The following is a 25916-nucleotide window of genomic DNA, read 5'->3' on the forward strand; positions in this document are numbered from 1 at the left end:
TAGCATATGCAATTATTGTATATAATATAATATAAAAACTTTTCAAAATACTGCTCCCAAGTTGTATTTAACATATTGAATATTAAAAACGGAGACCAAAACTTTTTAATGATTTTAAGAATAGACCTATTAGAATAATTTGGTAATTTTTTACATAATAGTCACTATAATCTGTACCCAGAGAATTTAAGAAGATGCAATGTTATATTATACACAGATGGTTTATGTCACACTTTAGTTTAGGTAAAATATATTTAAATACATTTTCCAATTATTTAAAATGTGATATTATGAGCACTCCTTTCTAGAATGCCTTGTGCAGTGGATCATCTTTTATTATTGGAAATGAGCCCATTTATATCGGCAAAATGCTAAAGAAAGAAATAATTATGCACCCAACTCTGGTTTTTAGGAGCAGATAATATAACTTTAATAATGTATTGAATAGTACTGAGCGTATATTCCAGATCATACAAATGAGTTAATCAGAACAAATCATAAATAATTGAATTAATATGTTGCCAACAGCTTAATGGCCTAGAGAAACAAATAGATTCTCACTAGATAATCTATATATCTCCTTGATTTATTGAACCTCCCCAAAATACTTCAAAGACAGTAGGGAAATCAAGCAAGGAAATTTTCAAATCATTTTCACATTTTTAACCATACAATTTTTATCAAAGTCAATGGATATTCCTCAGAATCACTGAGTATCACCTCAAATGTCTACCTCTGTTATGATCTCATGTTCTTTTTGACTCCCAATAGAACACAAACCAATTTACAAATGTATAAGATAATTAACATTATTGAAGATGGTCACCATTGAACTATGCCTACCTATCTTTGTGATAAAATATCCAAATTTCAGTTCATTATATTCATTTCTTTGAGGCTCAACATACACCCAAGATCCTCCTATATATTACTTTTGGGCTCTGCTTTTCTCACACATATTTTTAAATCTCATGGTAATCTAGGATGCTTATGAAGCATCAAAGTCAATGACCTGATTCTTTTTAAACCCACGGTCTTTGTTGTGCTATGAGATGCCAAAAGTGTCAGCTCACAACTACATGTTCAACACTCACTACTCCTTCTCACCTATGTGATGGTTCCTATGAACACAATCACTGTACTTTACCTCACTGAGCACTCTTCAGCAGTTGCACGATTTACAAAATGTATGTGTAATGAAAAATATATGCTAAGAATTTTACGTCGATTATTTCCATTTAACCACAGAAAATCTTGAGATACGAGCATGATTTTTAACTGTCATTTTAGAGATAAGGAACCTCAGGCTCAGGGTGACTCAGCAATTTGACTAAGATCACACACAGTAAGTGACAGAAAAGATTCAGGTCTTACTAACTTCATTCTTTCATGAAATAAATGCTTATTGAGGACACACTGTATACAATGTTCTGCACTAAGTCTTGATGGACTTAGAGAGATGAATATGGCTTTGAATCCTGAATATTAACACCACTACTATGCTGTCTACAGGTGTTCCTCCTCATGATACTTTAAGGTAGATATAACAGGAGTTATTCACTATAGTCTATAGACAAGACAGCTCAAGCAAAGGGTCACATAGCGAGTGACTCTTTGAACTGGGATTGGGATCTAGATGTCTAACTCTAGGTCTAGGAAACTTTATACCATGAACTTGGAGACCTGAATCTTTTCTCTATTCTGAACATATTCTATGCTTGAGCCCAGACAGAACTAAACTGTACATCTCTCTAGTCCCCTAGGGCAAATTCAAGTCTCACAGCCTCCATGAAACCTTAGCCTCTCTTCTATCATACATTGATCTCCCATTTCTTTAGTCTTCTATGGCTCAATAACTTACTGATATAGGTTCTTGACATATTTCTTAATTATTTTGCCAATAAATGTACCTTTAGAGCTCCAGGAAATTGCAATCTAAGTGGGAAGATATATTGTCTTACTAATGTCTTTTATTATCTTAGTACTGAACACAGTGTTTGCCATGAAGAAGGTAAAAACTGAGTACTTGTTCAATTAATGATCAGACTCTAAACAAAAGATGAATTAATATCCAAATAACCTAGGACCAGTCTATGTTTTTTGGAAAACATTCATTTGACATGGTAGGTCCCATTTTATTTAAAGACTAGACTTTTTAGATCTGATACTATAAGTAAATATATGCTTATTTGATATATAAGAAATTGCATTTTGATAAATTTGATTTTCCATTGAATGTTATCATTGACTTCCTTTGGATAATATTAGACATAAATTTCCCAAAATGTGCTTCATAGATTATCACTTTCTCAAGGTGCTCTGAAAAAAATGCTGGGAATAATCCTTGGCCATATGATTAGGTTAAGAAAAATGAATACTATATCCCCCTCATTGTAGATTTAGGAGGAAAATCAATATTTCAGAGTCTCAGAAAATCTATTTAACCTCCTTTGCCCTTATATTTCCCAAACTTCCTTGACCACTGGATCTTATTTCACATTATTCCTTTATTATCTCATGGAATTTTTAAAACTGTGGAAAAGCCTTTGTTAGCACCAATCTAACTATTGAATATTCTCTATAATATAATTTCTTTTATGTGCCCAATGACATCTAGAACATCCATAACAGCAATTGTGAATGAAGGTCATGATGTCATCAATGTTTTTAAATCCTTCAGATATGGATGAAATAATTTTTTCTTTCTAAATATTTTATGTAATTAACAACTAAAACTTTCTCTTGGAAAAAGTCTTTTTTTTCTCACTGGAAAAATTAAAATCATTTGAATCTATAAATCTCAAATTAGTCAATATTATTCTGAAAAGGAATATTTTCTCCTGTGAAGGCCATATTGTGTGTGTGTGTGTGTGTGTGTGTGTGTGTTTTATGTATGCACTAAAGGTAAAACTTAAGGAAAATATTTTTGTTCACCTGCTGTTTATAATCTTTCACTTCGAGGCTGTGAAAATTACCTCTCTTTGATCATTGTCCAAATGAAAGCTAAAATCTAGACCAATAGGCCTGCAGAAATAAAACATAGATTTTAAGCTCAGTGGGTGGATAGGGCTTTGGAAGGACAACACACCATTCTGAGAAATGATAAAGTTTTATTCCAAGAGCAAGTCACTGGGAGCCAAAAACCAAGTTTCCTTTTTTCCTTCCTCGTTGCAAGGATTATGGCAAGGATTTACCCCTATAATGAAAGATAGATTAACAAGAGAAAAACATAACAAATTTATTTAACCAAAGTTCTATGTGACACAAGAGGCTTCAGAAATGAACACCCAAAGACCCAGGGAAAACTCTTATTTTTATGCTTAGGGCCAATGAAGAATGGACAGTCATGCAGAAGTATGATTAGAAAAAAGGGTATAGTTTAATAGTACTAAACTGGAGAGAACTTAGTGAGGCCTGTTTGTTCAGATTCTTTTCTGTGTTTCTGTAAGAAATTTCTTCCCCCCTCTTTCATATGAGGACAGTTGGGGGAAGGAAGGAGGTCAGCGACTTTCCTAGGTTTCACAACCTGCTTTGGGAGGAAAGGGGAGAGGGAGAAAGGAGAGCAGGAGAGGATCAGAAAGGCCTTGCCTCGGAGCCCTTCCAATCTCCTGCACTTCAAAGTACTCAGCATGTGAAGGTGCCATCCTTTGGGCTATCTTGTTCTGAGCTCTGACACTTTCAATTTGAAAATTTTTATTCTATGGTGCTTTCAGTTTTGCTCAAATCAAGAAGCATTCACTTTCTGAAAATTATAGACAGATGAAAAGATAAAAAACAAACTCCCTTGCCTGCAAGGAACTTCTCCCAATTTCAGGCATCATCCTCAATCTTGGGAAAATCAAAGAAATCCAGTGATCAACCTTGGTTATCTAAGAAACAAACCTGCAACAATGAGTTTCTGTGTTCAACTATTTGGAAAATGAAGTGCTGCTTAGGCCAGTTGATGAGAAGTTTCTTCTAATGAAGCAAAGTTACGTGTCCGATTCCCATAATAATTCCTTCATTCAAAATATGTGTTTAGCTTTGTGCAAGACAGTCTACTAGGTACTGTGTGGGGCACAGAGATTGTTTAAGATGTGGCTTCCATTGTCTAGGTGTTTAAAGTCTGGTGAAAAATACGTGACATGTATATAAACATTATACAGTATCAAAAGTTAAGAATGTCATGTAATAGGCATAAATGATGTACTGTGGGAGTTCATAGGAAGAAGAAATTACTTCCCACCGGGAGTATCCTAGAAAGTCTCACAGAGGAGATGTAAGGACCTGGAAGGATCCATAGAATAAAGCCATGAGGAAATTGGAAAAAAGAATGGGTGTGGCCACAGGATATTATAGGTAGAAAGGATGGCATGAGCAAAAACAAGGAAGCAAGAAGTTATAAAGTGGGTATGAGTACAAGAAGGCATTCTCTTAACAAGGAGGAAAGGGAATATAAATGAAATTGGTGTAGATTAAGCCCAAATGATGGAGAAACTTGAATGCCAAATAATTTTGATGATGCTGATTATAAATAATAGTAGTCATAGTAGTAATATAATGGTAGTAATTATAACTTACATTTATTGAGGAATTATCAATGCCAAGCACTTTTCTGAGTATTTTCTCATTTAATCTCTCAGTAACTCTATAAGGGTTATATAGATTATATCATTATATAGATTCTCTATATCATTATATAGATTATATAGAATCTATATCATTATATAGATTCTCTTAATTTTGTAGATGAGAAAAATGGATCCACAGAGAGTTTTTTCCCATGGTCATATAATTAGGAGTTTTCTCTTTATTTAGAAAAGTCCTAGAGCTCATATACTAGGCCAGCTGCTACATGGCTCTAAACTACCCACTTATTACAAAATGCTATTGAAATCAAGAGGATGGGAGGAAAGAGAATGCATGACATTATTTAATACTGTCAAGGTAAATGGTATAATACATGTCTTTTCAGAGTTTATTTCTTAAAATAGATAACTCTACTAAGATTAAGGTTATATCCTCCCTAAACCCATTTTCTATCCTCACACTTAGTCAATCCATAACATGCATTTGAAATAGAGAATCCCTGTAGTTCATAGAAATGAATGTTACAGCCTAAGATTTGTTATATTATTGCTAATCTTTTTCCTACATTGTCTCTATGTTTGATATTCTTTTATCATGCTAAGATTTTTTTTATTTTCCTGATATAAGATTAGTCATTGATAATTCAGAGGATTGGGGGTGAGTTGAAGAGATACCTGGTTTTAGATTAATAATTGAGCTAGCATTTGACCTTGAAAGGATTTCATAAACTTTTTGTTCTTACTATATTATTTAAACCACATCTAAAACTATAAAAATATTATTGGTGTTACTTTATTACATGATGTCCTAAGTTATTTATCTATGATCCATTAAGCAAACTATACATACAAAGTTTTTTCAATTAAACATGTTTTATATAAAATAAATGATGAACAAAGCAGATAGATTATGACAATAATAGAAAGAAACATTTTAAAAGTTGGAGAAATATTTCTTGTGTTGTTAGAAATGTCAACAACAAAGTTTATAGTACCTGAAATTATTTTAGTTAAGTCAACATCCCCAGGGGAAAAAAGACCCTCCTAGCCCCCCAGCCCCCTTCAGTTGCAATAAATTTTTTTCATGCATGCCCAGATTTTCCCCTGAAAGAACACCCAAAGAGGATAATAAAATTGCATGTATGTAACCTGGATGTGCCAATGGTAGGTTCCCCATGTTACCCCACATGGGACCAAGACCTATGTGCATTAGTCACTGTGTTGTTTTGCTTATTCTCTGCTCTGTGGTACAAATATATTGTTGAAAATGTCAAAAAGTCCTGAAAACACCCCTATGGGTAAGAATGATAAGAAAAAGAGGAACCATTTCTGTTTATTTATACCACAGAAGGTCAAGCTGTTGGAGAAACTAGACAGTGACATAAGTGTGCAATGTCTTAACAGAAGAGTATGGTGTTGGAATGACCACCATACATGACCTGAAGAAACAGAAGGATAAATTGTTGAAGTTCTCTGCTGAAAGTGATGAACAGAAGTTAGTGAAATGTAGAAAAACAATGCATAAAGCTAAAAATGAAGATCTTGATTGTGTATTGAAAGAGTGGATCTGTCAGCATTGAAGTGAACTCATGCCACTTAATGGTATGCTGATCCTGAAACAAGCAAAGATCTATCACAATGAACAGAAAATTGAAGGGAATATTCAACAGGTTGTAGAAATTTAAGAAAACACATAACATTAGATTTTTAAGATTGTGGTGATAAAGCATCTGCTCATCACAAAGCAGCAAAAAAATTGAGTGATAAATTTGCCAAGATCATCTTTTGTGAAAATCTGATGCCTTAAAAAGTCAGTAGCGCTGATGAAACATTACTGTGTTGGCATTATTGTCCCAGAAAAACATTGACTACAGCTGATGAGATATCACCAACAGGAATTAAGGATGCCAAAGGCAGAATAACTATGCTGGCATGTGTTAATGCAGCAGGAACACTTAAGTATAAACTTGCTATGATAGGCAAAATCTTGTGTCCTTACTGCTTTCAAGGAGTGAATTACTTACAAGTCTACTATTATTCTAACAAAAAGGCATGGATCATCAGGGACCTATTTTCTGACTGGTTTCACAAACATTTTGTACCAGTGGCTCATACTTGCTGCAGGAAAACTGCACAGGATGACAACAGCAAGGTTTTGTTATTTCTTGACAACTATCCTTCTCATCTTCCAGCTGGAATTCTTATAAAATAATAATGTTATTTGCTGGGAACAGTTTCTCATGCTTGTAATCTAAGCATTTTGACAGCAACATGGGAGATCACTTGAGGCCAGGAGTTTGAGACCAGCCTGGACAAGATAGCAAGATCCCTATCTCTCCTATCCATGACAGATTCCAAGGTTTGGCTCTGAGTTGTACATAAAACGAAGAAAAGATATCTCTTTTTCTACCCCCATGACTTTGAGTCATTATGAATCGCAATGCTTATTTTAAATTACCTAATTATATGTTTATATTATGGTATAAAGATGTTTTGGTCTGTTAATTCAACATTTCTAAGGCAGCTCTATTCTTTATGTTTGGTTTATATTATAATTTTCAGCCAATGCTTCTATATGAAATAGATTAAAATTTCTGTATGTGAAGTTGCTAAGATTGTCTTAAGTGTGAAAATAACACACAGGCTTGAGGTTCAAATTCTATGAAAACTCATCCCACTTTACCTAAAGAAACATTTTATGGTTGCTGAGAAAAATGAAGCAGAAATAAAATTTTTAGCTCTGAATTTTCAGGATTTTAGTAGAAAATGGAAATAAGCATTAACTTTGAGGTAAAAAAGATTTTTCTGGCTTCTGTTTTATACAAATCATAGATTTACCAGTTGACTTTATCAAGAAAGGGAACATGTCTCTATCATGGAAGATATTTATTCTACCCATGGGACTTAAGGACAGTTAAAATTGTCAGTGTAAGATGAATAAATGAATTCAGAGTCTCATCTGTGCTCATACTTAATCTCAAAGCATCTGTTGAAGAGTGATAGGTGTTAAATCTGACCTAGGGTTTCCTGGTGATTTCTTTCAAAATCATAGATTTAAGATAGTAATTGACTGTCTCAGAGAATCAATATATTTGTTTCTGATTTAAGAACTGATTATTATTAGTAGTAATAATATTATATGTATTAGGGTTACCATAGGTGAATACTTATTATAGCTAATAATATATAGCTAATAGTTATTATAGCTAATATTTATTATTACTACTATCACTAATATTTGTTTAGTATGTATTATACACCAAGTACTATTCTAAGCACTTTCTATATTTATCAACTTCTTTAGTCCTCTTAGCAATCATCTTTTTAAAAAATCATCTGTTAGTCTCCTTTTCATCATTTTGTAAGGCATGCGCAAGACACACAGAATTTTAAGTGTCCCTCTAGCAATCAGAGAGTGTTCCTTTGCCATGGCTATTGAGGTACGTCTGAACCAACACTGGACAGAGTTTTCTCTGTGGGAAGAATCAACCCATCATCATAGACTAAGTCCTTTCACAGGAAGTCCAACTGACCATTGAACCAGAGCTTACTTTGGAAAATTCTAAGAGAGTAAGGATATTTGGAGTCCCCTCTGCTTCCAAGACTGTCCCCTAAACTATTTAGTTAGATCATTTTGTCTTTTTGCTCTTTAAGAGGAAAAGCCTTACAGACTTTCTGTGCCTTCTTAACTCCAGATCTGCCCTGTGTTCGTCTATCTCCCACATCCTCCAGCTGATGTTTGGGCAACAAAAATTTAACCCAATCTCTCTGTTCTCAGGAAAGAACATAGTGACTCTTTTTCTTGGCACACAAATCCCTTGATTGTCTGTTTCCTACCTCCCCTTCCCCCATTTCCATGCACAGGTTCCCCTCCCCACACATGCACACATCACCTTCAAAGTACAGCAGTGACGAACCATTTTTCATTTCTCAGAAGTACCCTTGCACATGCCGTTCCCTCTGCCTGGAATACCATCTTCCTTCTTTTCACCTTACACACCCCTGCTAAATCTCCCAGGCACAGATCAGATGGCCTCCTCTCTAAGCTCTCTATCCGTCCTTCCCTTCCTTTGATATTCATATATCTTATACACATCCCCGTTATAGTGCTCACTATCCTGCATGTTAATTTCTCCCCACTAAAACCTATAAGATCCTTGAGGCCCAGGCAGGTTCCCTAACACAAGGCTGTCACACAGGATGCCTCCATGACCGAACGCTCGGATCACCTTCTCAATGAGGACTCAGACATTTGCCAGAGACCTTAAAAGAAGGGAAAACAAGAACAAAAATCAACAGAATTACTGTTTTTTCCCCCCAATCAGGTATGGCCTATATATATATATGTATGTATAATTTCGTTGTCTGCCAAAAGATTTTAGCATTTTAGGCTTAAATTTCATTTCCTATTTTAGACCATACCCCAGCGCGTAAGTTGTCAGATCTGTTTTGTAAAGGCTGGTATTTCTTAAGTGCTCCATGAAGTTTCTAGTTCAAAATAAAATGCAAGGCCTTCGGGAAAATTGAATCTGAGCTCCTGACTTCCCTTAGCATTCAAACACCAAATTCAGATTTCGGAACATTTTCCTATTTTAATCTTGGCGTTATGATCCAGAACTCTGTTGACCCACAGCATCCCACAGTTCCTGGAATGATTAATCCTTTTCCTTTTTTTCTGTTGTGTGCCACCTCTGCTTTGCATTTCTAGTCTTGAGTTTCAGAATGGCTGTCTTTTCACCAGTGGAAGAAGCATTGTTCTTGTTGCATCGTCTCTTCTTTCCCTGCTAATTTTCACTGTCAGTTTTTCTCCACAAGGAAAAAGGATATGTAGTTGATAATTCTCAGCTCAGAGGACATTTGGGGTTAGAAAATGAGATACTGTTACTTTATTAATATTTAAAATAGAATTGTTAGTCAGGATCTTCCTTACACCATCCTCCAGGAACGAACACTGTTCACTCCTAGTTCCTATACCCGTATTGCAAGACATAAAGGACAGGAAGACAAGCTCACCTAAAACCATTAGTTATTGGTTAAATACACAATTTCTTTCCCCAACACGGGCATAGCCATCCTAAAAAGTTGAGTATGCTTTTTATTTTTAATCAGTCCCTTCAAAAATGATCAGTCTTTATTTGAAATATGTTAAAATAAATCACTAATCATCCCTTTTGTTAATTATGATGCTAGGAATAAGAAACATTTTTTCTTGCCATTCCTAGCCCCACCCTCTGTTTTCTCTTTTTGCCTTTAGATGGTTTATAAAAACCAGGCTGCTTGGCACTGAAGACCTGGCTATCGGTGCATCTTAGATAAGACAAAGCCCCTAATAACATTATGGGTTTGGGGATTCTGCTCGCTTCACAGTACAATTAGCTTCCCTCTGTTACATGGCCAGACTGCTCACCCCATGCATTTCTGGTCTGTTGGAAACAAAGAAAACTGTGCACGGAAAAACACTGAGGTGGAGGCACTGAATGAACAACACAAGTACATGTCCTCCTGGCAGTAAAGATGATAATATATCCCTAGCGTTGAATAGCTCTAAGTCACAGTGCTTTTTTACATATGTTATTTCATTTCAGATTCAAATAAAACCATGAGATAGATGGGGTGTCCCCGCACTCTACTGAAGAACAACTAAGCCCCAGAAACTTTTCTAGTGCTCCATATAAAAAATAGAAGCAGCAAATATATGAAGAGTGGAAAAGAGCCAAGGTTCAAAGCCAGGCATTCTGGCTCTAGAGTGTGGGCATCCGACCCCTACGCTGCCCCACCTCTCATCTCAGCCACCTTCCAGACACAGCACAGGCATCCACGCGTTGCAGACCAGCGGAGCACTCATGTGCAAGCAACACTGACGCTGCTATATTTGCCCTTTCTTGACATGGAATAAAAATACCAAACTGATGGGATTTACCCTTCTCCCCACTCATTATTTCCTCCTGCCTTTTTGCATTGCTTTACACACTAGAAGCCAATAATAATGAATGCAAGGTGAAAGGGAGAAGGAGAATTTTTTAAAAATGGGAAACCCTTCTAAAGCAAACCTGCTGGCATGTGTATGGGTGAGCATTCTCATTCCTCCAAAAGGGCAAGTTTTCCATCCTGCACACCTGGAACAGAAAAGCAGTGTAGAGTAGTGGCTAAAAGCCTAGGCTCTGGAGCCAGGCTATTAGGGTTCCAGTTTAACTGGGCAACTTTAGACAACTTGTAATCTCTCTGTATCTTACCTTCCTTCCCTGCAAAAGGAGATGATAACAATAGTACTATTAATTCACAGTAAAATAAAATGAGCTAATGCATATAGAACATTTAGGAACAGAACCTGACCACAGTAAATGCTTCATACATGTTTGCTGTCATTTTATATAATGAGATAACATATATAAAATGGCTTAATGCGTAGTAGGTGCTCAATAAACATTTTTCCCTTCTATTATATATGGCTTTGATTACTGGAAAGACTCACATTCTTTGAAAAGTATGTGCCTTGTGTCAGTTACCTTGACACCAGAATAAACAGGTAGTTATCACATTTTGGAGGGGTTAGCCACCAGTTTCGTTTCTTTTCTTTTTTTTTTTAACTCTTGACTTGAGGTTCCCCTTCATCCTTCCCAAATGCCATTTTCCTACCCAACAAGTATTGTTAACTGCTGCCTCTGCCACATCATTTTATTCACCATAACTCTGTCATCAGTTTTACCAAGTAACTAACACCTATTGAAGCAGATAGAGTTTTCTCTAATTCCTTTCTCCTCTCTATGTGGTCACAATAAGAAGTTGTGTTTCTAAGTTTTTACTCCTCTAATCTCAAATGACATTTTTGTAAATGATAAACTGGTTTTCTCCACTAGGCTATAAATTGCACAAGTGCAGGGATATTCAAAGCTATCTCCCCACTGCCTAGCAAAATGCTTGGAACAAGAGGTACTCTATACATATTTGTTGAAGAAATCAGTGAATGCTGAAGAAATGGATAAAGTATAAAAAGGAGTATCTCCTCCCCAATTAACTAGAACCTAATTAAGTGATGTATGAAATTAATCAGAATACTAGTTGCCTTCTACTTTTTTTTTTTTTTTTGAGACAGAGTCTCGCTCTGTTGCCCAGGCTAGAGTGAGTGCCGTGGCGTCAGCCTAGCTCACAGCAACCTCAAACTCCTGGGCTTAAGCAATCCTTCTGCCTCAGCCTCCCGAGTAGCTGGGACTACAGGCATGTGCCACCATGCCCGGCTAATTTTTTTCTATATATATTTTTAGTTGGCCAGATAATTTCTTTCTATTTTTCGTAGAGACGGGGTCTCGCTCTTGCTCAGGCTGGTCTCGAACTCCTGACCTTGAGTGATCCACCCGCCTCGGCCTCCCAGAGTGCTAGGATTACAGGCGTGAGCCACCGCGCCCGGCCATTGCCTTCTACTTTTAAAAGAGAAAATTAATTTTAGAAACCTAGGCTAATATATATTTATTTTAATACAATTGTAACAGTTTTCAGACTATGTCCTAGAGTAAGAGCACATTCATCTCAATCTCCTAGACGTTAATGGCTGTGCAGTATACAGTGAGAGTGATATTAAGAACATGCCAAAAATAAGGTAGTACAGTGTTCATCTTCTCAGGAGCATCATGGCATTACAATATGGAGGGGAATATTGGCCTTTGAACTTACTGTTTCCACGACCTGGAACTGTTTTCCTAGATACCAGAATGGTTTGTTCCCTCACTGTATTCAAGTATCTGCTCAAATTTCACCTTTTCAGAGAGACATTCCCTGATTATTTAATATTTTGTCTAAAATAGGTCACTTTCCTCCCCATCGTTCTTTATTTCCTTTTTCTACTTAATGTTTTAACTTTTTAAACTAGGTTTATTCAGGTACAATTCACCTACAATAAGCTGCACCTATTTAAAGTGTACTTTTGATATGAGACAAACATGTACATCTGTGAAACCATCACCACAATCAAGAAAATGAACATGGGCCGGGCACGGTGGCTCACGCTTGTAATCCTAGCACTCTGGGAGGCCGAGGCGGGTGGATCGCTCGAGGTCAGGAGTTCGAGACCAGCCTGAGCAAGAGCGAGACCCCGTCTCTACTAAAAATGGAAAGAAATTATCTGGCCAACTAAAATATATATATAGAAAAAAATTAGCCGGGCATGGTGGCACATGCTTGTAGTCCCAGCTACTCGGGAGGCTGAGGCAGTAGGATCGCTTGAGCCCAGGAGTTTGAGGTTGCTGTGAGCTAGGCTGACACCACGGCACTCACTCTAGCCCGTGCAACACAGCAAGACTCTGTCTCAAAAAAAAAAAAAGAAAAGAAAAGAAAAGAAAAGAAAATGAACATGTTCATCCCCCCAAAAGTCTCCTGATGCCTCTTCCTCCTATCCCCAGGTAGACACTGATCTGTTTTCTATCACTATAGATAAGTTTGTACTCTCTAGAACTTTATGTAAATGGAATTATACAGAATGTAGTGGGGTTTTTTTGGGGGGGGGGTCTGATTTCTTTCACTCTGCAAAATTATTTTGACCTTCACCCACGTGTTGTGTATATCAACTGTTCATTCCTTTTTATTGCTGAATGACATTCAATTGTATAGATATACCACAATTTGTTTATCCATTCACCTGTTGATGGACTTTTAGATTGTTTCCAGTTTTTGGCCATTAGAAATAAAGCTGCTGTGAACATTTGTATGTAAGTCTCTGTATGACATACACTTTTATTTCTCTTGGGTAAATACTCAGCCGTAGGATGGCTAGGTCATATGGTAAATGTATATTTGACTTTTTAAGAAACTATCAAACTGTTTTGCAAAGTGGTTGTACCATTTTACATTCCCACCAGCAGTGTATGAGAGTCCTACCTGATTTGCATCATTGTCAACACTTGGTATTGCCAGCCTTTGTAATTTTAGACATTCTAGTATGTGGTGTCTCATTGTGGTCTTCATTTGTATTTTCCTAATAACTAATAATGTTGAGCATCTTTTCATATGCTGGTTTCCCATCCATATATCTTCTGTAGTGAAGTGTCTGTTCAGATCTTTTGCTCATTTTTAAAAATTGATTTGTTTTCTTGTTTTCTTATTACTGAGTTTTGCAAGTTTTGTGAGGTTTCTTTTGTTTTGACCGAGTCTCACTCTGTCACCTTAGTGTCATCGTAGCTCACTACAACTTCAAACTCCTGGGCTCAAGGGATCCTCCTGCCTCAGCCTCCTGAGTAGCTGGACTACAAGTGAATGCCATGACTGCCAGCTAATTTTTCTATTTTCAGTAGAGATGGGGGTGGGGGGAGTCTCACTCTTGCACAGGCTGGTCTCAAACTCCTGAACTCAAGCAGTCCTCCCAACTCAGCCTCCCAGAGTGCTAGGATTATAGGCGTGAGCAACCGTGCCTGGCCTGAGAGTTCTTTATATATTCTGGATATAAGGTTGTTATCAGATATGATCTACAAATGTGTCCTTCTGATCAATGGTTTGTTTTGTATTTCTTTACCAGCATCTTTCAAAGAGCAGAATTTTAAAATTTTGATTAAGTTAATCAATTTTTCTTTTAGAATTGTACATGGTATTTAGCCTAAAGTCAAGACTTTCCCTAAATTTTTTCCTAATTTTATTTTAGAAAGTTTTTAGTTTTAGATTATATGTTTAGGCCTATGATACATTTCAAGCTAATTTTTATCTATGATGAAATATACAGATCAAAATTAATTTTTTGCATATGGTTCTATTGCTTCAGCATAATTCATTGAAAAGTGTCTTTTTGGTCACTGAATTGCCTTTTCATCTTTGTCAAAAATCAATTGACCCTCTGTGTGTCAGTCTATTCCTGAATTCTCTATTATCTTCCATTGATCTATTTGTCTATCTCATCACCAATATCCCATTGTCTTAATGACTTAATAGCAATTGTTAACATCAGGTAATATATATTTTCCAATTTTGTTCTTTTTTTTTCACAGTTGTTTTGGTTATTCAGGGTTCTTTGCATTTCATATGAAATTTAGGAGAAACTTGACAATTTCTACCAAACAAAGCACCTGTTGAGATTTTGATCAGGATTACACTGACGCTATAGATGTATTTGGAAAGAGCTGACATGTTAACAATGTTGACTCTGCCAATTCATGTACATGGTATATCTTTCTACTTATTTAGGTCCTGTATGATTTCTCCCAGCAATGTTTTGCAATTTTATGTGTACAGTTTTGACACATCTTTCGAGAGATTTATTCCTTAGAATTTCATGGCTTTGGTGCTATTGTAAGTTATGTTGGTTTTTATTTCAAGTTCTGGTTATTTTTTACTAGTATAGAGAAATACAATTGATTTTTGTATATTTATCTTGTAACTTGCAACCTTGCTAAACTCACTTATTTTTTCTGGTAGCTTTTATGCAGATCTCATAGGATTTTATACATAGAAAATCATGTCATGTGTGAATAGAAACACTTTACTTCTTCCTTTTCAATATTGGTGCATTTTATTTCTTTTTCATAACTTATCACACTGACTAGAACCTTTAGTACAATGTTAGATAGAAGTGTTGTGAGCAGACATCCTTGCCTTTTTCCTAAACTGGCAGGAAGGCATTCAATCTTTCACAATTAATCATGGTGTTAACTATAGGTGGTTTATAAATAGTTTTTTATCAGGTTTAAGAAATTCCTTTCTAGTTTGCTGAGAATTTTTATGAGGAATAGATGTGGACTTTCTCAAATGCTTCTCTTGCATTCACTGAGATGATCATAGGGTTTTTCTTTATTAGTTAATTAATATGGTGAATTACATTAATTGATTTTCAAATGTTTATGAAACCTTGCATTATTGGGATAAACCCCACTTGCTCATATTGTCTTACCTTGTATATATAGTTGGATGCTATTTGCCAAAATTTGGTTAAAATTTTTTTTTATGTCTATGTCCATGACAGACATTTGTATACATAGTTTTCTTTTCTCATAATGTCTTCATGTGATTTTAGTATCAGAGTAATGCTAGCCTCATGGAATGAGTTGGCAATTATTCTCTCTTCAATTTTCTGGAAGATTTTGTATAGAATTGGTATTATTTCTTCTTTATATGTTTAGTAGAATTTGCCACTGAAGTCATGGAGGCCTGGAGTTTTTTGTGTGTGAAGGTTTTAACTACAAATACAGTTGCTTTAATAGAGAGCTAGTCAGTTATGAACTTCTTCATGAGTGAGCTTTGGTAGTTTGTGCCTTTCAATGGATTTGTCATTTCATCTAAGTTGCTGAATTACTGGTATAAAGTTATTCATAACATTCCTTTATTATACTTTTTAATGTCTATAAGGCTGTCACTTCTCTCAATTCTGATATTGATTAATTATTTGTTCTCTTTTTTTTTTCCTGATCTGCCTAAATAGAGGTTTATGAATTTTACTAACCGTCTCAAAGAACTGCTTTTGGTTTCATTGATTTTTCTCTACTGATTTTATATTGTTTGTTTCATTTGTTTCCTCTCTGATATTTATTTTCTTACTTCTGTTTACTTTTAGTATTTTTTCCCTTATTATTCTAATTTCTTCAGATAGATGCACATATTAATTTGAAATTCTCTTTATTTCTCATGTAGGCATTTTTTCTCATTAGTATGGTGGTGAGTATCCCTGCCTGTCTAATGTAGACATTTCATGCTATATATTTCTCTCTAAGTACCACTTTAACTGCATCTCACAAATTTTAATATATCCTGTGTTTTTACTATTAATTAGTTAAAAATATTTTCAGAATATATGAGAATATATTCTAATAAAACTACAAACAAATGAAAACAGAAATCTCAAGATGCAGATGGTTATGGGGATATGCAGGATGACCAATGAAACTTTACAATAATTAAATACAAATTGGTATGGACAGGTTGATATGCACACCTGGGAGTGTGCAACATACATACTAAATAAGGACTCTTTAAATAGAACGCATATACTATGAGGAAATTCTATAAATATACTATGAAAATATACTAAATGATCATGATGAGCAAAGCCTCAGAACTGGTTGGGATAAGGCAGATGGAAAGGAAAAGCATTTCAGAGATCACCTGTGATTGTAGGAAAGGGAGAAATGGAGATGAGAAAATATTCTGAAGGTCTAACTCTGCTGGAGTAGGAGGGATATGGAGTATCTTAGGGAGGGAAAGAATTGGTAACTTATTTTCAAATAATCACAGAAACTTATATATCTTATCAATACAACAGGGAAAAAATAAAGAAACCCTGAAGGGAATGGAGATGGATCTCAGAATCTCAAAGTTAAAAAGAGAAAAATGGGATGAATAGGAATGTCACCAGACCACCAAAAATAAAGAAAAGGAAAATGAGGAAACAACAGTGTAAGCATAAAATAAGATGAATGTTTAAAATCAAGCCCGACTGTCATTACCCTAAATTGTATTTGCCCATTAAAATGCAAGCCATTAGATTGTAGGTTTTAAAACTCCAAATTTAAAAAATTACAGCTTTAAGCTATTTATGAGACACATTTTTTAAATGATTACTTTTAAAAGTTAAAAAGTAATGAGGCAGAAACCAAAGACATGATCCATAAAAGGAAAAAGTAATCAAAAACCCAACAAATGTCTTACATCTAGAATACATAAAGAACTCTCACAACTTAACACTAAAAAAAAAAAAAATCCAATTAGGAAATGAGCAAAAGATATGAACAGACATTTCACCAAAAGATAACACAGATGACAAAAAGCACATAAAAATATATTCAGCATAACTAGCCATGAGGGAAATATAAATTAAAACCACAATGAAATATCACTACATAACAATTAAAATGACTAAAAAAAATAATGATGACACCAAATGCTAGTGAAGTTGTGAAGAAACGGGATCATTTATACATTGTTGATGACAATATAAAATGGCACGACCATTCTGGAAAAGAATGGGTAAATGATGTGGTACATCTTACCATGGAATACTACCCGGCAATAAAAAGGAATAAGCTATTGAAAGACAGAATAATTTGTGTGAATTTCAGAGGAATTGTGATGAATGAAAAAAGCCAGTTCTCAGAAGTTACATACTGTGTGGTTCCATTCATGTAACATCTTTGAAATGATAAAACAATAGAGATGCACAATGGATTAGTAGTTGCCAGGGGTATTAAGGAATGGGAAAGGAAGGGAATTGGCTGTGGCTACAGAAAGGTACCAAAAGGGATTCTTTTTTTAAATTTTTTTAAATTTCAGCATATTACGGGGGTACAAATGTTTAGGTTACATATATTTGCCGCACCCAAGTCAGAGCTTCAAGCGTGTCCATCCCCCAGACAGTGTGCACCACACCCATTAGGTGTGTATATACCCATCCCCTCCCCCACCTCCCATCTGCCCGACACTCAATTAATATTATTCCTGTATGTGCTCTTAGGTGTTGATCAGTGAAACCAATTTGATGGTGAGTACATGTGGTGCTTAGTTTTCCATTCTTGGGATACTTCACTTAGTAGAATGGGTTCCAGCTCTATCCAGGAAAATACAAGAGGTGCTATATCACCATTGTTTCTTATAGCTAAGTAGTACTCCATGGTATACATATACAACATTTTATTAATCCACTCATGTATTGATAGGCACTAGGGTTGTTTCCACATCTTTGCAATTATGAATTGTGCTGCTATAAACATTCGAGTGCAGATGTCTTTTTCAAAGAATGTCTTTTGTTCTTTTGGGTAGATACCCAGCAATGGGATTGTGGGATCAAGTAGCAGTTCTACTTGTAGCTCTTGGAGATATCTCTATATTACTTTCCACAGAGTTGTACTAGTTTGTAGTCCCACCAGCAATGTATGAGTGTTCCTGTCTCTCCACATCTATATCAATATTTATTGTTTTGGGACTTTTTGATAAAGACCATTCTCACTAGAGATAAATGATATCTCATTGTGGTTTTGATTTGCATTTCTCTGATGATTAGAGATGTTGAGCATTTTTTCATATGTTTGTTGGTCATTCTTCTGTCTTCTTTTGAAAAGTTTCTGTTTGTGTCCTTTGCCCACTTTTTGATATGGTTGTTTGATTTTTTTTCTTGCTGATTTTCCTGAGTCCTATATAGATTCTAGTAGTCAGCCTTTTATAAGATATGCAACATGCGAATATTTTCTCCCATTCTGTAGGTTGTCTATTTGCTCTTATGATAGTTTCCTTGGCTATAGCACAGATGATTTGATACCTAGGATGTGTGTGGTACTCTGCTAGGCACTTGGCCCCTGGTTTGCATTTGAAGAGAGGAGAGGATTTGAGGAGCTAGCCAATCAGCGTATGCCTTGCTAAGCCAAAAAATCATTTATTCAATTTTGGTGTAGCTTATTCAACTACTTAAAATGATTGGGAGGAATATGGTTCATGTGATCCTAGGAGAAGCTATAATTGAGACTTATCTCTACTTGTAGCTTGCAACAGCTTTAGAGCTAACCAGGGACAAATAGCATCTTGTTTTCAGCTTCTCATACAAGTATCATTGAGCAACTAGAATCTATTAAAATTGATTCATAAACTACTATGAACTCTTTGATCTTCTTAAAAGATCTAGAACTAATCAGGGATAAAATATACTCAAGTACAGTGCAGTCTAGCCAGAATATTTATTCAAAAAGAGGATGAAGGATGATAAACAAAAAAGCCAGATCTGAAAATTCTATTTAAAAATTAAGCTATCTTCTTTTTAATGAAGAATTCAGAGACTTGGGGTGAGGTTAAAAAAAATAAAAGTTTTAAATCTAAAACCAGAAGGATTTTGTTGTACTTTATTATTTCTTTTTTTTTATTTCAGCTCATCATGGGGGTACATATGTTCAGGTCATATACATTGTCCATGTCCCGCCCATCCCCCCGAGTCAGAGTCCCAAGCGCGTCCGTTCTCATTCTCCAGACAGTGCGCCTGGCACTCATCATGTAGTCATACCTCCATCCCCTCCCCCCCCCCACCTCCCCGGGTCTGTACCTTCAAGCATGACCATTCCCCAGAGGGTGTGCAACGCACTCGTCATGTAGGCATACACCCATCCCTCCCCCCACCCCCCATCCCAGTCTGATATCCAATTGGTATCCTTCCCTGATGTACATTTAGGTGATGATCAGGGAAACCAGTTTTCTGGTGAGTACATGTGATGCTTGTTTTTCCATTCTTTGGATACTTCACTTAATATAATGCGTTCCAGCTCTCTCCAGGAGAACCAAAGAGATGTCGTATCATCGTCATTTCTTATAGCTGAGTAGTACTCCATGGTATACATATACCACAGTTTACTAATCCATTCGTGGATTGATGGGCACTTGGGTTGTTTCCACATCTTTGCGATTGTGAATTGTGCTGCTATAAACATTTGGGTACAGGTGTCTTTGTTAAAGAATGACTTTTGTTCTTCTGGGTATATGCCCAATAATGGGATTGCTGGATCAAATGGTAGGTCTACTTGAATCTGTTTAAGGTATCTCCATATTGCTTTCCATAGGGGTTGCACTAGTTTGCATTCCCACCAGCAGTGTATGAGTGTTCCTGTCTCTCCGCATCCACGCCAACATGTGTTGTACTTTAAATTGTGAGGTTATATTATTTTGAGCAGGTGCATACTGAATTCTCATAATACTATGTACAATATTAGCAAGGCATATTCCCCACTTTCGAGAGTCTTGTACACAACCAACTATAATGTAAGGCAGAAAATATTTGTTATAATAGAGGACCTGAAAATGCCATTTAAGACAGAGAAGAAAGAGATTTATTACTGTTAGGGAGGATTAGAAGAGGTTTCATAAAGGAAATAGCGCATCTGATCCAAAACCAACAAATGGGCAGAAATGTGGGGACATAATAAAATCAACCAAAGCACATTACAGGCTGTGTTTACAGACCAGCAAGTAATCCCCCCTGGCTGGAACACTGGGGAAGGGGAAATAAAGTTAGATGATCTTGCAATCAATCATGAAGACCCCAAAATGTCATCGGAGGAGGTGAGAGTTTATTTTGAAACCAACAGAAAACCACAGAACAGTTTTGAAACAGGGAATAGCAATCACAACTGTGTCTTAAAGAGGTTATTCTGACACCATGTATAAAATAGATTTTTAAAGTGTCAGAGGTAGGAAGACCAACATGTGGGCCATTGTTGCGTTAGACTAGTTGAGTCTGAACTAAGAGAGTGAAATCAAAGTTAGTGTCAGTTCTGTAAACATGAAACAGAAAATAGAATCCGGGGAACGGATGACACTGTGATGAGGATGACAGAGCTTTGGTATTGATGTCAGCAATGAAAGAGGAGTACAAAATATCTTGAGGTTTAATGTCTGTGTGCCAGGGAGGTTGACAATGTCCTTAGAAAGAGGAAGAAAATAGAGAAAAGATGAGGTTTGGCGGTGGAAAAGAAAAATGATGTTTCATGTATTCAATAAATATGTACTGGGCACTTACTATGTACCAGGTGTTGCTCTGGGGGGATGAAAGAGTTATCTTTAATTTTTAAAGCACTTTACGTGAAAGAGGCATTGTTCCCAATCTGTGCAACTCCAAAAGCAGCACTAGAGCCAGGGAGTAGGAGCAAGGTAGGAAGTGAAATATCTCTCTAATAAGACTCTCTAATGAAGACTTGAGAAGTAGTAAGAGCTCTGTTGCAGGCAGTATGCAAGCAGAAGTTGGATGATATTCCTCCAGAAACATTGTAACACGGGTATCCTGCATTAGGAGGGAGGTTAGATTAACCTTTCTGTGAGTTCTCTCCGAATCTTAAGAGTCTGTTCTTTCTGATGATCTAGTCCTGTGGGTTCTATTATTAATCTCTGGTTTCTCCTAATTATTAAATAAATTACTCACTCTGTCTGCCATTCAGTAAAACTCACACATTTGAATCTGTTTTTCTTGAATTATTTTTGGTTAGGGCTCTTCTTCTTTATTAAAAAAAAAAATTCTACCAAGTTAATGTTACCTTTATAGCTAATTCAGAATGGTAAGCCTGGTAGATTGGGTTATAAATATCAGAGGGGAAAAGGAGTTCTTATGCCTAATAATATTTTTGTTTGGAAAAAGCCCTGCAAACGAGAAATAAATTATCTTGACTTCAAGATTGCGATGCAGTTTCTGTATTTTGCAGTAATTCAAAAAGGAAAAATATATATATATATATCAGAGAGATTCATGTTGCCCTGGCATGGTAAAGAAAAAGAATAATTATTTTCCAAACACCGTAAAGCTTTAGATCAGAAACATTTATCTATGTTGCATTTAAAAAAAGAAGAAAAGGAAGGAAAGAAAGGAAAAGGAAAAAGGGAACCTGTAGTGAGCTCTATTATAAGCTATAGTTCAAGCTTCGCATTTCCTGGTGTCTTTTGAAACGTAAAATTCCACAACAAATAGCTCTGTAACGTATAACCAGTATGAAGATTCAATTCAGATTTAAGCACTTTGGTTTGCTTTTGAATCTTGCTATTTTCTGCATTTGTTTTGACTGCTCTCATCATTCAAGATTGACGCTTGGATGGGTGTGTAGGAGGAAGCAGCAGCAGCAGGCTTACAGCTTGCAGACAAAAAAAATCTGTCTTATCTGATGGCTATTATTGAAAATGCGAGGTGTAGCCTGGGCTGGGTAATGAAGGGGAGCGAGCGAGGGGGAGCAAGGAGCATGGAGTCGCATACTGATGAGTGTAGGAGTACTTGATAAAAAGAATTCTGGCTGCCGGCTGTGCATTGCTCATTGTGGAGTACTCCAACAATCACATAGAACGCAGACCAGCCTAAGCTGACAGCTTGATATGCCTTCTTCTGCTGCCTGGTTTTGGGGGCTGTATGACGTGCTGGTCGGTAGTAAAGATTAATATATAAGAAATGTGGAGCTAGGATCAAGTCATACTCCGCAGCCTGCCTGGCAAACTATGTTTTACTTCTGACTTTGCTCTCTCGCTGAGAACATTAATCTGTCAAGCTGGCGGGCTCCTTTGATAGCAACTTTCCCCGGAGCATGATGTGGCAATGCCACCTCTCAGCCCAGGACTACCGCTATTACCCTGTGGACGGCTACTCCCTGCTTAAACGCTTCCCTCTTCATCCTCTTACAGGACCCAGATGCCCTGTCCAAACAGTGGGACAATGGTTGGAAAGCATTGGGCTACCTCAGTACGAGAACCACCTGATGGCTAATGGATTTGACAATGTGCAGTTTATGGTAAGATGCTCTCTGTGTCCACAGAGCTGCCTTTTGTCTGTCTTTGCTTCTTATGTGTCTTACATGGCTCAGAGGCAGCCTAATTTGCACCAAAATCGGTCAGTTTTGTATATGTAACTGCATCAGAAAATTGGATGCCCTTAGGACTGAACTTACTGTGTACATATAGGCACTTGCTAAAAAAGGAGATCTAGATGCATCCATATACATATGTGTTATATGAATGAACCGGTGAGAGTACTATTTATAGACAGTGAAAGAAGATTGACATTTATATTCTTCCTGTCATTCTTTGTGTGATATTTTTTTACAAATTTGTAATCTTAGAATGCCCAGGTAGATTATGCCACTCTTCAGCTTATTCTAGATTCCTAAAATATATTATTTCACTTGAGCATCAGCATTTAGTGATTAATTAGACAATTTGTTCTGTTTACGGTGTGAAGATCATTTTCTTTCCTGATAATTGTTCAATAAGCAGTTTCAATCGTGTGGACAACCTTCAGTTCATTAGCAAACTGCTCTGATGGTCAATTATGGAGAGCATTCACTTACACCTGCTAAGCGAAGAGCAATGAAGTATTGTTTATTACTTTAGGTGGAAAACAAACACTTCAGTCAATTAGCTGTCAATGTTTAGAAAGAGAGGTTGATAGACCAAGTGCATTCATATACTTCTGAATCCTAGTCTACATGCAGTTTAAACCTGACATGTGCAAACTTCCCACCGTGATGCATGTAGGTGAGGAAGGAGGATGGGGAGGTGTGCAAACCTACACACCAGCTTTCTAATCATTTCCATACCTCCCTCAATGCTCATCAGTTCCCCTTGTTAAGCTACGTCACAGCTCATATTTCCTTTCCTTGCTTTGAAGGTCCCATCACACATATCACTGATCTGTATATTTAGAGAGACCTACATTAACATAGGCATGTAGTACACAAATGGTTCGTAGAAATAAGTAATAGCTATTCCTAAATAAAATGCTGGGGCTGACACCTGCAGCTTACTAATACCAGAACTGATAACGAAACTCTGAGAGCTCGTCAGGTCTTTTTATTTCTATGTGAGATTGTTTTTTCTCCAAGCTTGACGTAATGGTTATAGATTTGAAGATTACTAAAATTGTTAAACTTCTGCTCGTTCCCCAAAAGTGTGACTGCCCACGAGCCTTAAAAAATAAAAAAGACATAAATATAATAAGACATACGAGCTCTAAATAATTGTATGTATAAAAACCCTTTATGAGAGTTTGTTTTTTTATAATGAGATATGCAGCTCCTGTTGTTTTTCTTGTGTTTGTCAAGTACTGTCACTGGTTAGGTAGATAAGATATTGTGGGTATTGAAACAGGAAAAAAAGTGAAAGTTCTTCAATTGCTAGGGAAGTCTTAGGACACTGAGCAAATTTAGAACTGACTTAGGACACTAACAGATGGCACTAATAATTAGACGAACTATCAAATAGAATGAAAGTCTTTTCATCATTATTTATGTTTACTGCACGTTTCAATGTCTTTATTCTTTCTCCCTATCTCTACTTGAAATAAGGCTTTGTCACTCCCACCGCTCAAACCCTTGTCCAAATTTATTCTGGTCCCATAAGTTAGGTCTGTGAATTCTCTGGATCATTTGGGCGTTCTGAAAGACTTTAATTCAGCTTAATTTTCCACTGAATGTTAAATACTTATGAGCAAATATAATATCTTTTTGAAAGCCTCAAAACTGAAAGGTTAATCAAACAGGTTTTAAGTAAGTATTTGGGAAGAGATTGTAAAAAAACATTAATGAATGAATCATGCATAAGCACTACAAAATGTAGCTGGAAGGCAAAATTCCTGGACATATGTGACAAAACCAAGATTTAATCTTGGATTTTACCTAGATTATTGTCTTTGCTCATTTAATTCAAGTATTATATATAATTTTTCCTGAAAATAAGGACAGTATTAATCCAGATAAGCCAATCAAATAGTTTATGAGACAGAATTTTTTTTTTAAACTTTGAATTACCGTTTAGAGGTGTTAGTTATGACAGTGAAGCAAATCATAAAATGGTATCATCAATTAATGCTTTATATGCTGTTATATACCATTTTCTTGCTATTAGTAACATGAGATGAATTTCTACCTTTATAAAAATTATTTATTGATCTACATAATATAATTTGTTTAATTATGAACTTAGTTAAAGTACGCTAATATGACTGGCTCACTTTAAGAAACAGATTTCATTAATGTGGTAAAAAATCTGTTAGACCTGCTTAGTCTCCACTCAGTATCATATTCTAGCTTTTGTTTTTCTTGAAACACATTCTGACCTGCATTTATTCATCCCGTTGCCTAAGCAACAAGCACCACACTCCTATTAACTACGATGTAGTGCAGGTCTTATTAGCTTTTTAGAACAAGATAGTAGGCATCAAAAGGATATAATTAATGTTGGTTGAAACATCATAGTACATCTGTGCATACATATACTTTATTTAGGAAACATTCTCTGGAGTTAATTTTTTATTTAATCAATATTCCATTAATGAATGTGAGTTTAAAGGGTCCATATAAGTAACTTCCAAAGTAAAGTACTTATTGAGAGCTTTAAAAAAATCCTTTTGCTAAATCTGCTCTACATACATACTTTCACACAAAAACACAATATATGAATGATTTATCTCCATGGCTACAGTTAACTTTAATAAAGACTACTTACATCAATTTCTAGACATGGTTAGAAAAGAAGGATCACCATCTGTGCTTAAATGTCTGTCAATTATTGCTTCTCTTTGGGGCTCTTAATACTTATACTTGATTTTATAGATGAGTGATTTTTTTCCCCATATCTTAAAGTCAAATTTCCAAACTTTCTCTTTCTATATTTAATTCTGGCTTGCAGAATAGTTGTGTGCATAATTTAGACTTTCTATGTCCTTAAAAATATAAAATAAATAGAAATTGGTATATAGACTAGCTATAAAAGTATATCAGGTCACCTAAGACTTTAGGAAAGTCACAGCAGTGTTGAAATCAAAAGCCCCTTCACAACAGAATTCTTGGTCTGAAGCCTTACCTAGCTCCCACCCTACCTGTTCATCCCTTCAGAAGGCATAAATCATCACCTCCCTCCTGCCTGGGCACGTCCACCTGCTAC

General features: G+C 36.0%; 1 protein-coding gene across 10 annotated transcripts in view; it reads left to right on the plus strand.

Moving 5' to 3' along the window:
• Positions 1-25916, plus strand: part of ANKS1B (ankyrin repeat and sterile alpha motif domain containing 1B) — a 950573-nt gene that overhangs the window by 566405 nt on the left and 358252 nt on the right. For 6 of the 10 annotated variants that reach the window (XM_045553160.1, XM_045553161.1, XM_045553163.1 and 3 more), the window contains exon 15: positions 22662-22768. In XM_045553160.1, coding sequence (XP_045409116.1) covers positions 22662-22768 — 107 coding nt within the window. Of the gene's footprint in view, positions 1-22292; positions 22769-25916 lie in introns of those variants that run through there. The other 4 variants (XM_045553169.1, XM_045553168.1, XM_045553170.1 and 1 more) reach the window with 2 other exon arrangements.

This window comes from Lemur catta, chromosome 6, assembly GCF_020740605.2.
Source record: "Lemur catta isolate mLemCat1 chromosome 6, mLemCat1.pri, whole genome shotgun sequence".
In the NCBI taxonomy this organism is placed as follows: Eukaryota; Metazoa; Chordata; class Mammalia; order Primates; family Lemuridae; genus Lemur; species Lemur catta.